This window comes from Molossus molossus, unplaced genomic scaffold (assembly GCF_014108415.1).
Source record: "Molossus molossus isolate mMolMol1 unplaced genomic scaffold, mMolMol1.p scaffold_m16_p_2, whole genome shotgun sequence".
Lineage (NCBI taxonomy): Eukaryota > Metazoa > Chordata > Mammalia > Chiroptera > Molossidae > Molossus > Molossus molossus.
This window is the reverse complement of record NW_023425355.1, coordinates 91,615,154-91,628,099: the sequence shown is the minus strand read 5'-3', so window position 1 is coordinate 91,628,099 and position 12,946 is coordinate 91,615,154. Positions and strand designations below refer to the sequence as shown.

The window sequence follows — 12,946 nt, the reverse complement described above, 5'->3', positions numbered from 1 at the left end:
CTGCAAGGGCTCCCAATTAAGCTGCGTGTGCAGATATGGAGAGGACACAGTGGAAAAGGGGACATTTACTTGGATCCCTCATTTTGTAAACTCAAGCAAGCCCCACTGCCTGAGTTGTCACGAGTGTGAGACCCCTCCTTGTGCCCCCAACCAGGGATGAGTGCTCCAAAGCACCCTGGTGGACTCCAGGGGTTCCAGCCCCCCACACACACCACAGAGCGTATGGCAGCCAGTGTCCACAGCCCAGGCTCTCCTGGTAACAGCCTCCCAAATGAAGGGAAGTACCTGGGACAGTCCCCCTGACCCTATGCCATCATGTGTTGACAGGATGGTGCCACCAGTGTGCATTGAGCCCAGTGCAGGTTCCCAGGGAGAACGACCCAAGGTGGTCCGCTTCGCTAACGCGCCCAAGACCAGTCCTTCAGGAAGTGCCTTTTGAGTGGCAGCTGGGGAGGCACTGCCGTGGCTTCAGATGCGCTAGACTCCCCATCTAGACTCAGTATCACAACAATAAAAATTTATTACTTCCTACTTATACTTTGGTCAGATCTGGGTTTTTTGAACCCAAATGATAACCCCTAACTCCCTTTCCGAAATGTATGCTCATTCACCAAGCAAGATGCTTGCCGAGCCCTGCAAGGGTCCCAGCGGAGGAGGAGTGGTGACACATGGGCTCCTTTAGAAAACGCCATGACAGGGGCACATGCCGTGCCATCGTGCCCACAGGAGGCACTGCAGGGCCTGCCCCAAGAACATCTCAGGAGCACAAAGGGAAATCCCACCTGGAGAGCAGAGCATCTGAGGGGAAACTGAGTCTGGACAGCACCTATAAACACCCCAGGGCAGCATTGGCTACAAAGCAAAGACACTCTGTTGATTTGTATCATCTTTTATTATACAAAATAAAATTCCATCTATGTTACACATTCATACTTTCTATAAATCTGGCCTTAAAAAAATCCCCAGGGGTACAGTCACATTGATTCTTTGATTTTCCTTCCACTGATTCCAAACCTCAACTGTACTCTGTGTCCTTTCAAAGGACAAAAGCAGAAACGGACGCCTTAGAGCCGCCCTACACAGCACACTCCTGCCCGCTGGAGGTGCAGCTCCCGTCACCATCTGGACCATGGCTGCCGGGGACAGTCAAAGCATGAGAATCAAAGTGGCAGCATGTCATCGCCTTCACCAGCCCGTCTCCAGCAGCATAAAACCAGTCCTCCCAGCCAGTTTTCTGGGGACTGGCCGTCACGGCGATGTGGTGGCGCCGTCCCCTGGCAACCGAGCGTCCCAGGCTTCTCTTTGGGCAGGCCTGGACCAGGGCCTTAGGGGATCTCTGTGTCCATGGTATAAATCTGAATGAGATCAGACACAATGTTATCAATGATTGGCTTGGTAAGGTCGTCACTAAACACCTAGAAAGGAGAAGGAAAACAGGTTCCGATTAGACTCCCTCTGTGTTAAATAAGGCTCCTGCGGCTAAGTATGGAGTCACAGTGCATGGGGGTCTGGGGGACATGGCATGAGGACTTCTCTATTGGAAATGATGATGGCTCTCTGCAAAGCCAGTTCCATCCCTGCCCGCCAAGGTTGATCACAAAGCAGAGAATGTGCCAGATGGAAGATGCCTGGGTGATCACCTGACGCAGATAGGAGAGGCGGTCTGTCCTAGGTTTACACAAGGAGTTGGTAACAGAGCTGGGCCAAGAGCACAGGCTCCTGCCTCCCCACAACCCCCTGCCTCCCCACAACCCTCTCCCAGGCTCTCTCAGGTCGGGGATCTCTGGGGATCTTGGGAGAGAAAGGGGTGGGAATCCATTTCCAGAAATAAGCAGGCTAGATTAACTGGACCCAACCCCAACCTAGGCTGCCCCTGGGGGACACCTGGACCCGCTCTATAGCCTGGACCAGACATCCTCTTGACTGTGGCTGAGAGGTTACAAAATTGTAAGATGAGTCCCCAGGGGCCCAAATCAAGAGTGACGTGCAGCTCAGGGCTAACCCTGCATGTTTCCGAGGAAGGTCTGGCCTTTGCCTGGCTCCAGGGAGGGGACCACTAGGTACCCGGCATGCCCTGCCTGATGAGAAGGTCTTGGTTTGCTGGGCCGAGCCCCCTGCCAAGTAATCTATGCTGACGGAGTGCTTTCTGATGGGGGCTTGGGCTGAACACATGAGCTTGACCTCCAGGGGCTGGAGATCGAGTGACTGAGGTCAGCCACGTGGGCACTGCGAGCCTACAGGACCACCCAGGAAAGTCTCTGGACACCACTGATGGCAGCATCCCATGCACACTGTCACACATCCTTGCTGGGAGAAATTGTGCTGTCCGTATGACCCCACTGGCAGGGGACCTGGAAGCTTGCGCCTGGTATCCTGCCCTCTGTTTGCTCTTTTTGTTTTCGCTTATCAGGGTCCACTACCTGTGTGCTCCTGGAGGCCCCAAGCTGAGACGTGACCATTAAAAAGTAGTCCAGGGCCAAAAACTAGAAGCCACCCAGGAGTCCCTCCATGGAGGGCTGGACAAACACAATGTGGTCCATCCAGACCATGGAATAGCATTCAGTCTTAAAGAGGACAGAAACGCTGACATGTACTGCAACATGCTACCAATTTAGAGGCGGTGGCTCACGGACACAGAGGCTCGACACGGCTTAGTGCAAAGGCCTGCGCCACTGGCACAGTGCAGGCAGGCTTCTGGTGGGGAAGCGCAGCAAGTTCTGCTAAGTCTCCTGAACAGCCCCAGCCCTCAGCAAACGAGTGACAACAGAGAGGCGGTTGCTGCAAAAAGTGGCGGTGGACAGCATGCAAGCAGGAAAAGTGTTTCACAAATCAGAGTGTTCCAGGGCTGGGCAGGTAAGGCGTCATCAGGAGCTGGCCCTCACAGCTCACAAGTCCAAAGGGCGCCAGGATTTGGGATGCTCACAGTGCACAAAGCCCAGAGTCATCCAGAAAAGGTGAAGATGCCCTGGCCGGTTTTGCTCAGCAGTTAGAGCATCAGCCTACAGACCAATGAGTCGCAGGTTCGATTCCAGTCAAGGGCACGTACCTCAGTTGCAGTTCGTCCCCAGGCCAGGGTCGTGCGGGAGGCAATTAGTCCATGTGTCCCTCTCACGTCAATGTTTTTCTCTCCCTCCCTCCCACTCTATCTGACGATAAATAGAAAAATATCCTTGGGTGAGGATTTTAAAAAAAGAAGAAAAGGTGAAGAACTGGGTGAGCATGAGTGCGCCACCCCCGAAGAAGCCACTTCTTCCCAGCTGTAACAATCACTGCCCAGAAAACAGGCTCATGGTGGAGCCACCTCCAGGCACTGTTCTCTCGCGAGGGCAGAGTGAAAAGCAGAGGCGGCAGAGTGGCGCCCAGTGAAGTTCAGGAGCAAGTGAGGAGAAAGGAGTGCAGAAAGGCAGACACAGGAGAGCCGGCAAGGACAATGGGGAACCAGTGACGACATTGCAGATCTAAGCAGCCGAGGGACTGGGGCCTCCATGCCCACCAGATGCCCTCAGAAAGCAGGGCCAGGAAGTGGCAGCTCCTCTGCCACCACCTGATTCCAACAGAGCAGGGACACTGTAGACACATGATCTGGAACTCCCTGAGGAGCCCCTGCATGGAGCAGTACTTTCTGTCACACAGACGCCCTTCATCCCCACACTGCTGTGGGGTGCATCTGGCCCGAGAGCAGGCTATGGATGCGTTTGTTCAGACATGTGAGCACCTACTATGTGCCAGGTCTAGGCACTGGACATGTGACAGTTGATAAAGCAGACAAGACCCCTGGCCTCCAGGAGCTTATAGTCTTGTTGGGGTGGGAGGGATGGGATTCGACAGACAATAAAGGCCAGCAGACAAAGAGCAGGAAAAGCTGTGGTCTCCCATGGAGGTCAAGCAGACCAGGGGCAGCAGTGTCAGGAGAGGGGGAGGCACCATTTAAGCCAAGAGGCCAAGAGCTGCGGGGGGGGGGGGGCAAGGAACAGGCCCAGGAAGGCACCCACGGGGCACACTCCCTTCAGGGAAACAGTGACACATTAGAAGATTTCTGGCCACTGCGGGTTTCTGGAGGAGGGGTGATACAAAAAAAGGAGAGACCTTCAGTTACCTCAAATTCTGCTTATATAGAACCTTATTCTAGGACAATGCCAGACAATGAGGCGTTATAAAGAAAAACAGCAAACTTCAAATATGGGAAAGAAAAAAAACAAAATGATCTCAAAATTTCATTTTGAAACAATGAGACTACTCAGGGAAAATCAGACAAGACTGCAGAAGTCCTTGAGCACAGCCCTTCTAATGGACAGATTTCAACTTGCTCTCTACAAACTGCACTTTGGATTCTGTAGGTTGTCTAGTGGGTCTTCTCTCTCTCTCTCTCTCTCTCTCTCTCTCTCTCTCTCTCTCTCTCTCTCCCTATCATCTATCTAATCTATCCATCCATCCATCCATCCATCTTCTTTCTTTCTATCTATCTCTCTCTCACCCATCCATCTTTTTTTAGCACCCCCTATACTTCTGATGTGAAGCCAGGTTTATTAACCTCTTGTCTATGACAAGCTCCTACTCAATTCAATAAAAGAGCTTGGTTGAGCTCAGCAATTCTCAACTGGGGTCAACCCCTGCCATGGGACAGACACTTACACAACACATAGAGACATTTTTAGTTGTCATGACTAGTCGGGAGGGTGCCCTGGCTTTGAGTGGGTGGAGGCCAGTGATGCTGCTCAATACCCTACAGTGCCCAGGATGCCCCACCACAGAGAATGATCCAGCCCCAAATGTCCACAGTGCCAACGGGGAGAATCGCTGCCTTAGACTTGGAAATGACAGGGTATTTTCAAGCTTCAGCATTCCCAAGTAGCCCACCTCTCTCGTATGGATAATTACTACAAAGAAACATGAACACCCAAGTACAGAGACTTCTGAAAGTCCTTAGGCAGAGGAAAGGGGGACACATGCCAGTGCACTGAGCAGTCACCTTACCTGCCACCATGGCTTCTCGGCCTCGGCCTCGGCGGGCACCTCGACCCCATAGACCTGCAGGGCTAGGTGGAGCACTGCCACAGCTATGTGCTGGGCCCGGAACCGGAGGCACAGCCCCCCGTGGTAGCTGTCCCGCAGCAGGGCCCAGGCAGTGATGGAGATGGGGGTCCGCTGCCAGCTGTAACGATTCAGCCAGTTCTTCAGGGAAATCAGGTAGTGGAGCAGGTACTGCAAAGACACGCCAGTCAGCCGGTTGACTTTCAGGGCTCTGGCCCCTAGTCACCTGACTCCTCACGGTGAGGCACTAGGGTCCCTCTGCCCACCAGCCACTCTCCCATAAGCTGTCTCGATGTATATAAAACACAGATCGAATCGAGTCACCTGTTCAAACCCTCCAATAGTGCCCTGTCTCACTTATAAAAAAGCCCGGGACCTTCCGCTGGCATCCAAGCCCAGCCTCCCTCTCGGCCTCACTGCCCACATCCCACCCTCTCACCAAGTTTGATCGAACCAAGTGTGCTCCACCTCAGGGCCCTGGCACTTGCTAGTCCCTCTGCCTGAAGTCATCTCCACTTCTGCCCTAGTCCCCCCATGCCCACCCACTCGTCCCCCAGGCCCAGCTCCGGAAAGCCTCCTGGACCACTCTAGATGGCCACCCCCACGGAAATCCCTCTCCACCACATGGCCCTTCTCCAGCCACGGCCAGTGATCACGCTTCCCATCCCCTTGAACCATTCAAACATAAGCTCCAGAAACAGCATCCTTATTTGCAGAACAGAACATGGTGCCTGTGTGCCCAGCCTGAGGCCAGCTGGTGATAGGACGCCTGCTTTCAGGAGAACTAGAGACAGACGACTGCATTTTGCAATAGTGCCAATGGTTGCAAACTCTTCATAAATGACCTTCCAGCTCAATTATCTGTCAGCTTCCACTCTAGGGAGATAGCGGCTTTGCTTGAACCTCCTTCTCAACTGAACACACTAGTAAGCCCACTCGACATGTGTGAACACATGTGAGGGGGGACTCCAGCACAGCTGGAGAAGGGGATTCACCCACCACTTTATGCCTGCCCTAACCCCAGTGGAAGGGAAAGACCACGGCTCGAGGGTCACACTTGGCCCCACTCCCAGTGGGCACTGTTCTTGCCCAGACTCTGCTCTGACTGCCCCACAAAGCCAGGGCCCACCTGCCTTGCCCCTGCATCAAGCCAGAGCCAGAAAACTTCACTGTTTCAAAATCACAGCCAGGAGTTTCAGGAGTAGGTAGGTAGTTTAGAAAGGAGGGGTGAGATTATAAAAAGGGCAACATGATGGACCCCTGTGGTGATGGAGTTATTTTGTATCTAACAGGGGTGGTGGATATATGCTACACAAGTGAAAGATAAAATTATATTGTATAGCACCAGTGCAATACAAGTAATGACCAAGTAACACCAGAAACCGGGGGCATTGTAGCAATGCCCACATGCCAGCTGCTACATTGTATTAGTTTTACAAAATGTTTCCATTCAGGGAGACTGGGCAAAATCTCTACCTTAAATGGGATGTCTGCATTATTTCCTTATGTCTGCTTGTAAATCTACACTTACCTCAATAAAAATTCAATTAGAAAGAAACAAAATCTTGTCACAGAGGCTCACAACTCTCCCCCCCCCCATCGCCACAAGGCCACAATTTCCAAGTTCCTTAAAGGTTTAATGTGTTCCTTTTGCTGCTGTTTGAAACAGTTCTGTTGGGACTTCCGTGTTCCTAGCAGTCAAGAGTGTTCCACTTAACTTGAGTGACTTGGCTTTTCTCATGGGTTCCTAATTCTGAGCAAAACCTTGGCCAGTGTGGCTCGGTTGGTTGGAGTATCGTCTCATACACCGAAAAGCGGCAGGCTAAATTCCAGGTCACGCCACATACTCAGGTTGTGGGTTCAGCCCCTGGTCGAGGCACATATGGGAGGCAACTGATCAATGTTTCTCTCACCCCACCCCTTCCTTCCTCTTTCTAAAAATCAATTTTATAAAAACTGAACTAGATGTAAGCTCCAAGGCAGAGCAGCACTCTTGGGGACAAGAACTCTAGAAGGTCACAAAACCAGCCCTGTTTCCCCATGGCTCACTGAGCACACAATCTATGTGGGTCACAGGATCAGAGGGCTTCAGAAGGTTGCATGGATCCCAGCTCATGACCACAGCTGAGCAGGCAGAAAGGCAGGACCTGAGAAAACTCCACGAGTGGGACAGGAGAGGTCGCCTGAGCCAATCACCGTGTGCCATTGGGAGTCCTGGTATCCAGCTATGACCCTGCTCTTCTAACGTCCCCCATGTGCTCTCAAGGATTAGCTGGGTGCACTTTTGGTATAAAGAACAAAGAGGTCCGTACCTTGTGTGGGTGCTGAAAGGAGACTTGGAAACGCAGCACCCTCAGCACAAGGAGCTCACACTGCACGATGCTGTCCCGGATCACCCAGAATCGGGAGTCCAGCTCCAAAGGCTCGCTGCCCGGGTGAAAGTACCTGCAGGGAGAAAGGGCAGTGCTTACAGCAGCCAGGGAAGTGGCCCTGAGCAGGCCCTGAAGTCACATGATGTCCGGATATAAACTGCAATGTTCTTCTGCCATACGATTAACACAGTGTTCTACTTCTATTTTTATAAATCAGTCTTCATCTACATGTCTAGTGTACAGGATAAAAACAGGAACCAACGGAGGAAAGAAGCCAGCCTCTGGTTTTAGCCCTGTCTCATATCACTCAGCAAGATGTCAAGTGTAGCCTGGCCAGTGTGGCTCAGGGGATTGAGCATCGTCCCATGGACTGAGAGGTCCCAGTTCAATTCCCAGTCGGACACATGCCCGGGTTGCCGGCTCGATCCCCAGTAGGAGCCGATTGATGTTTCTCTCTCACATCAATGTTTCTCTCTCTCTCTCCCTCCTTTCCTCTCTCTCTAAAAAAAATCAATAAAAACATATTTATTTTTAAAAGATGCCAAGTGTAGCCCAGCCAGTGTGGCTCAGTGGTTGAGCGCTGACCCAGAGGTCGCCAGTTCCATTCCCGGTCAGGGCACATGCCCAGGTTGTGGGCCCGATCCCCAGTGGGGTGGCAAGCAGGAGGCGGCCAATCAATGTTTCTATCTCTCTCTCCCTCTCCCTTCCTCTTTCTCTAAAATCAATAAAGAAAAATATATATTTTTTAAATAAAATAAAATTAAATTAAATTAAAAAATGCCAAATGTAAAGATGGGCTCTTTGCAATTGCTCCAGAGGAACTGTCGACTGTGTTTCCTGTTACAGCCAGCCTAGCATCAGGGGCAGTCTTCAATCCCTGGGATGGCAAGGCCCAGGGCTCTCACTCTGAATGCAAGGAAGGTCTTTAAGCATATCATGGGGATGATGTATTCAGAAGAATACATGTATTTCAGCTTTATATTTCCCAGACTGTCTTTCCTTCTTTCCGGATTATTCTGTCCTTATTTACACCATATACATTGGCAACACTCTCACCTACACAGAATCACCAAGATGTATGAGAACAGGATTCACACTCAAGTAATCAAAACTCTCTGCCAATGACTCACCCTTCCTAGCTCCTCACTCATTTTCCAATTCCCACAGAACCCCACCTGGGGCCTCATGTCTAATTAGCGACCCATACAATTTCCCCTTCCATCAGCCCTCCCCGCTGGGGGCCGGGTAATTACAGGTGAGCTCCGGGCACCCTTCCTCACTTCCCCCTCCTTTTTTTCTCATCATCTTTTGAGGCACACTGTGAACCTGTCATGCTTTTAGGGGGTGGGGAGTGCTTTTTCTGTTACCTGTTTATTAAAAGAGAAACAGCACAAAACAGTTTTCTTTCCCAATGATTAGAGTTCCTGGAAAGGCTATGATGCAGCACTAGTCAGTAACTTTCCATAAATCCCTTTCTCCTGGGCCCCACGGGCCTCAAAGCAGCCTGCCTTGCTGGTTGGACCCCACATCCTTCCCCAATGGGAACACAGTTGCTGGGGCCCACTGATCACTACATCCACACCAGGGCCAGAGACGCTCCTTAGCAACTCTGACTGCGTTTCTCTCACCATCTAAATATAAATAATAAATAAGATGATTGCCCAGCTGGGTCCACACACTCCCCTGTATGATGGGCGACCTGTGGGCCCAACTGGTTCAATCTGTCCTGTCCAGTGCTCCAGATGAATCTTCTTCAACACATCTCTCCAAGCTCCCTCTACTCTAGCCACACCCCTTCGCCCACCTCACCGTGACACCAGGGACTTCTTCATACCCACCCCCTCCCCACTCCATCTGGCCTTTGAGGCTTCCCACTATCTGGTCCAAACTTCTTTCCCACAGACCCCACCCCCACCTCCGGGCTCTGACTCTAGGCTCATTCCCACCTTTGCTGCTCTGGTTCAAAGTCACCCAGGTGCTTCCTTTGAAGACTGACTGCTAGCACCTGGAAGGCAGGGCACAGTGGGACCCTTCTCTGCCCTCCCATTCAGGTGGACACCAAGAAGTCTTCCCAAAGGCCTGGGCCCAGAGGCTGTTACCTGTTGGACACATTGATGATGTCACGAGTACGCAGATGCTGCTCTTCCACTTTGCCAGCCAAGTAAAGGGAAGACATGGCAACTAAGTAGGGGTCATAGGCATTCAAGTTGATCTCGCAGAAGAACTTATGGTAAATGGCACAGGCGGTGGCGATGGGAATGGACTGCATCCCTAGCTTGACACCTACCAAGAGAAAATAGGCAAGAGATACCTCAACCCAGTGCTCACCCCCTGCTAAAGTGTGAGGGGAGCTGCTGGGTTGGGCCCTAAAGGTGCACACCCCTGCTCAGACAAGACCAAGAGCTTGGAGCCTAGCCAGCAGTGACTACTGGGTCTTTCACCTGAGGGGTGATTTACAGCAAGCCTCTCAGACTCTAATGCGCTAACAAGCTTCTAGGGCTTGTGCGCAAATGCTTCAGTAGCTCTGCAGATTCTGCTCTTCTACAAAGTCCCCAGGTCACATGCCAGCTACACATCTGCAGACCACACTAGGTGAAGCAAGGCTCAGTTAGCACCTGGCATTTCAGCTCCTGCACAACATTATGGAAAGGATCACACACTGTTGTGTGTCTGTTTCCACCTTAGCAAGCATTTATCTAGAGATCACCACCGCTCCCTCAGCTCCCCTAACCAGAATCCTGCCAAGATGACAGGAGCAAAAAAAGGCCTCTGAGCACCAAGCAGATACCACAAATCCTGAGGTGAACAGTCCTGAAGTTTATTAACCAATGTCACCCCAATAAATTCAATAAATAAATAAATATAAAGATTATACTCAGGTCCTGGCCAGTGTGGCTCAGTTGGCTGATCATCACCCCATATACCAGAAGGTGGTGAGTTTGATTCCCAGTCAGGGCCCATGCGGAAGGCAACTGATCAATGTTTCCCTCCCACATTGATATCTCTCTCTCAAAATCAATTTTACACCCCACCTCCACCCCCAAAAAAGACTATATTCAGCACTGGGTTCCTAGTCTGCAGGTTAGAAAAGGCAGAGTGCCTGCCAAAGGCAGTTGCAGACAGAGCAGGAGAAAAGCCACAGCCAGGACCCAGGAAAGAAGATTGACACACTGAAAAGGGAACAGAACTCAAAACCCAGAGCATGGTGGTTTGATTTGGGGGTTAAGGCCCATCCCCCATTCCACCCCTAGACGGCTCCTAAGGAAATCGCTGCAATGAGTCACAGAACGAAAACAAATTCACAATGACCAGGATTAACAAGAGAAGGTTAAAAAACATCCAATAAACTGAAAGAAGAAGGTGGAGAACAACCAACAATCGGTAAGGTAACCTTCAAAATAGTCTACCCAAGAAGGTGTATTAGTTCCCTGGGGCTACATTAACACATTACCGCAAACTCAGTGGCTTAAAACAACACACATTTTTCTCTCTCACACAATCCTGGTGGTCAGAAGTCCAAAATGAGTCTTAGGGGGCTAAGCTCAAGGTGTTTCTCAGGACGGGTTCCTTCTGGCTCCAGGGGAGAATCTGTTTCTTTGCCTTTTCCAACTCCTAGAAACACTTGCAGTCTTTGGCTCATGGCCCCTTCCTCTATCGTCAAAGCCAGCAGTGCAGCATCTTCTAACTCTGCTTCCATCATCACACAGCCTTCTCCTCTGCCTGTCTCTCTTCCTGTCTCCCTTTTTGAGGACAGATGTGATTATATTGGGCCCAATGGATAATGGAGGATAGTTCCCCCAGAGCAAGATGCTTAAGCCTACCTGTCCAATCTCTTTCGCTACATAAGGTAACAATCACAGATTCCAGGCTGAGAAGGAGGTTATTTCTAGAGGACCAGTATTCAGTCTCGCACAAAAGGCAAAGGCATATGCAATATGTTTCATACATAAGTCCTTCAAAAATGATATCCAAAGAGCTTTTAATATTTCCAGGTTTAAACTTCAGTTACATCGACAGGTTCTACATGGGACCCCCTCATTCCCAGAGATGTCAATAGGTGGTATTGCTGTATCTGACCTCCCACCAAGTCTTGTTTTATACAGCAAATTCTCAAAGGGCAGCTTGTTTTCCTGGTTTACATGGACCCTCCCAGCAGATAGATGGAGTATTTGAGGGGACACTGCCATCCTTCCTGATACATTTTGCAACTCTTCTTAGAAATACTATGGTTCTGCATCATTTCCACAAGCTCCGCCCACCTTGACTTGAAATCAGACTCATCCAACCCCCTCTTCCATCAAGATAGAAAGTAACCGTCTGCCGGCTGATTAAGATACAATTGACAGATAAACAATGTTTCTACAGGAATTCGATGGGTTTCATTGACTGCCTGGGGACCAGGGGCGCCCAAAATCACTGTGGACGCCCTGGCAGGGTTCAAAAAGCCAGATGCACGGCCCTGGCCAGTTTGGCTCAGAGGTTGGAGCGTCGGCCTGCGGACCAGAGAGTCCTAGGTTCAGCTCCCGCTAGGAGCACGTATCCCCCCCCCGCCCCCCCGCCAAAAAAAAAAAAAAAAGCCAGATGCACCCTGGGTCCTCGGTGTGACAGGACCTCTCCAACAAGGCTTGTCAGAAACCAAGCGCGTGCTCCAAAACGCTCCATGAGACCAAGTGCTATACCGTGTCCCTGCATGCCGGGAGACTGGTGTGGCAAAGGCAAGGTACACTCAACCAGATGCGTGCGCCCCGACTTGGCCACCTTCTGGCTGGTGCCAGGTCTTTTCCTTGTCCTCTCTTTGGGCCTGCGCGCCGGATCGTGAAATGACAATGCCCGCGTCTGCCTGGCAGCTCAAAGCCTGGTACAGGGCGTGGCGGAAAGGCAGAGGCCCGTTCCAGGCCCGGTCTCTTCTCCCTGCCCAGTTGCACCATCTCCGCGTCCTGTAGGTCCCCTCCTCCGGGGATCGGGGCCCCGCAACGCTGGCCACGGCCCGCAGGCCCTGGCCCTCCAAGGGCGGCACCGCGACCCTGGCCTCCACGTCCCTTCTTGCGCAGAGCTCGCTCTCTTCCCGGCTACGGTTACCTGCCTCCATGATGAACCTCGTCACACGGAAGTGCACCCTTGCCTCGGGTGCGGGCCACCCTTCGGCGCCCGGCGCCTCGTCCCCGCCTCCGCAGCTGTCCTGGCTGATGGCCTCCATGGGGCCCCGCCCGGAGGCCCCAGACCCCCGGCGGGAAGGACAAGAGTCCCCAGCGCGCGGCCGCTGGCTCCGGGGGTCCCAGCGGCGGGCGCGGCCGCCCTGCCCCACCTGGCGGCCCCACCTGCCCTGCCCCGCCCCGGCCGGCCCGCCACCCTGTCCTCCCCCTCCCGGGGCGAGCGCGCGGCGGCGCGCGGAAGGCGAGCGGAGAGGCCGGCCGGCCCAGGCCCAGGCCCAGCGCAGGCGCAGAGGCCGAAGCTGCCCGGCCGCTGGCTCGCACCGGCGGCTGCCCACGGCGCCCCCGAGCGCCCCGCCCCTGAGAAGCTTAAGCCCGGCCTCCGGAATACAC

General features: G+C 52.4%; 1 protein-coding gene across 2 annotated transcripts; it reads right to left on the bottom strand.

Moving 5' to 3' along the window:
- Positions 1 to 888: 888 nt before the first annotated feature.
- Positions 889 to 12,668, bottom strand: CCNQ (cyclin Q). 2 transcript variants are annotated; one of them, XM_036271731.1, is made up of 5 exons: positions 12,483 to 12,668; positions 9,503 to 9,686; positions 7,344 to 7,476; positions 4,975 to 5,202; positions 889 to 1,415 (listed from the first exon to the last, which is right to left on the bottom strand). In XM_036271731.1, the coding sequence occupies exons 1-5, from the start codon at positions 12,598 to 12,600 to the stop codon at positions 1,326 to 1,328; spliced, it is 753 nt and encodes a 250-aa protein (XP_036127624.1). In that variant the 5' UTR covers positions 12,601 to 12,668; the 3' UTR covers positions 889 to 1,325. The 2 variants fall into 2 exon arrangements, with proteins under 2 accessions (XP_036127624.1, XP_036127625.1); XM_036271732.1 differs by having other exon boundaries at positions 889 to 1,355.
- Positions 12,669 to 12,946: the final 278 nt, after the last annotated feature.

Bases quoted from the DNA above. Each gene is read 5' to 3' on its own strand.
- CCNQ (XM_036271731.1), bottom strand. From the start codon at position 12,600: ATGGAGGCCATCAGCCAGGACAGCTGCGGAGGCGGGGACGAGGCGCCG. The intron at 9,687-12,482 runs GTAACCGTAGCC...TTCTCTTGGTAG, and splicing joins GAGGTTCATCATGGAGGCAG to GTGTCAAGCTAGGGATGCAG. The intron at 5,203-7,343 runs GTACGGACCTCT...GTGTCTTTGCAG, and splicing joins CCTTTCAGCACCCACACAAG to TACCTGCTCCACTACCTGAT.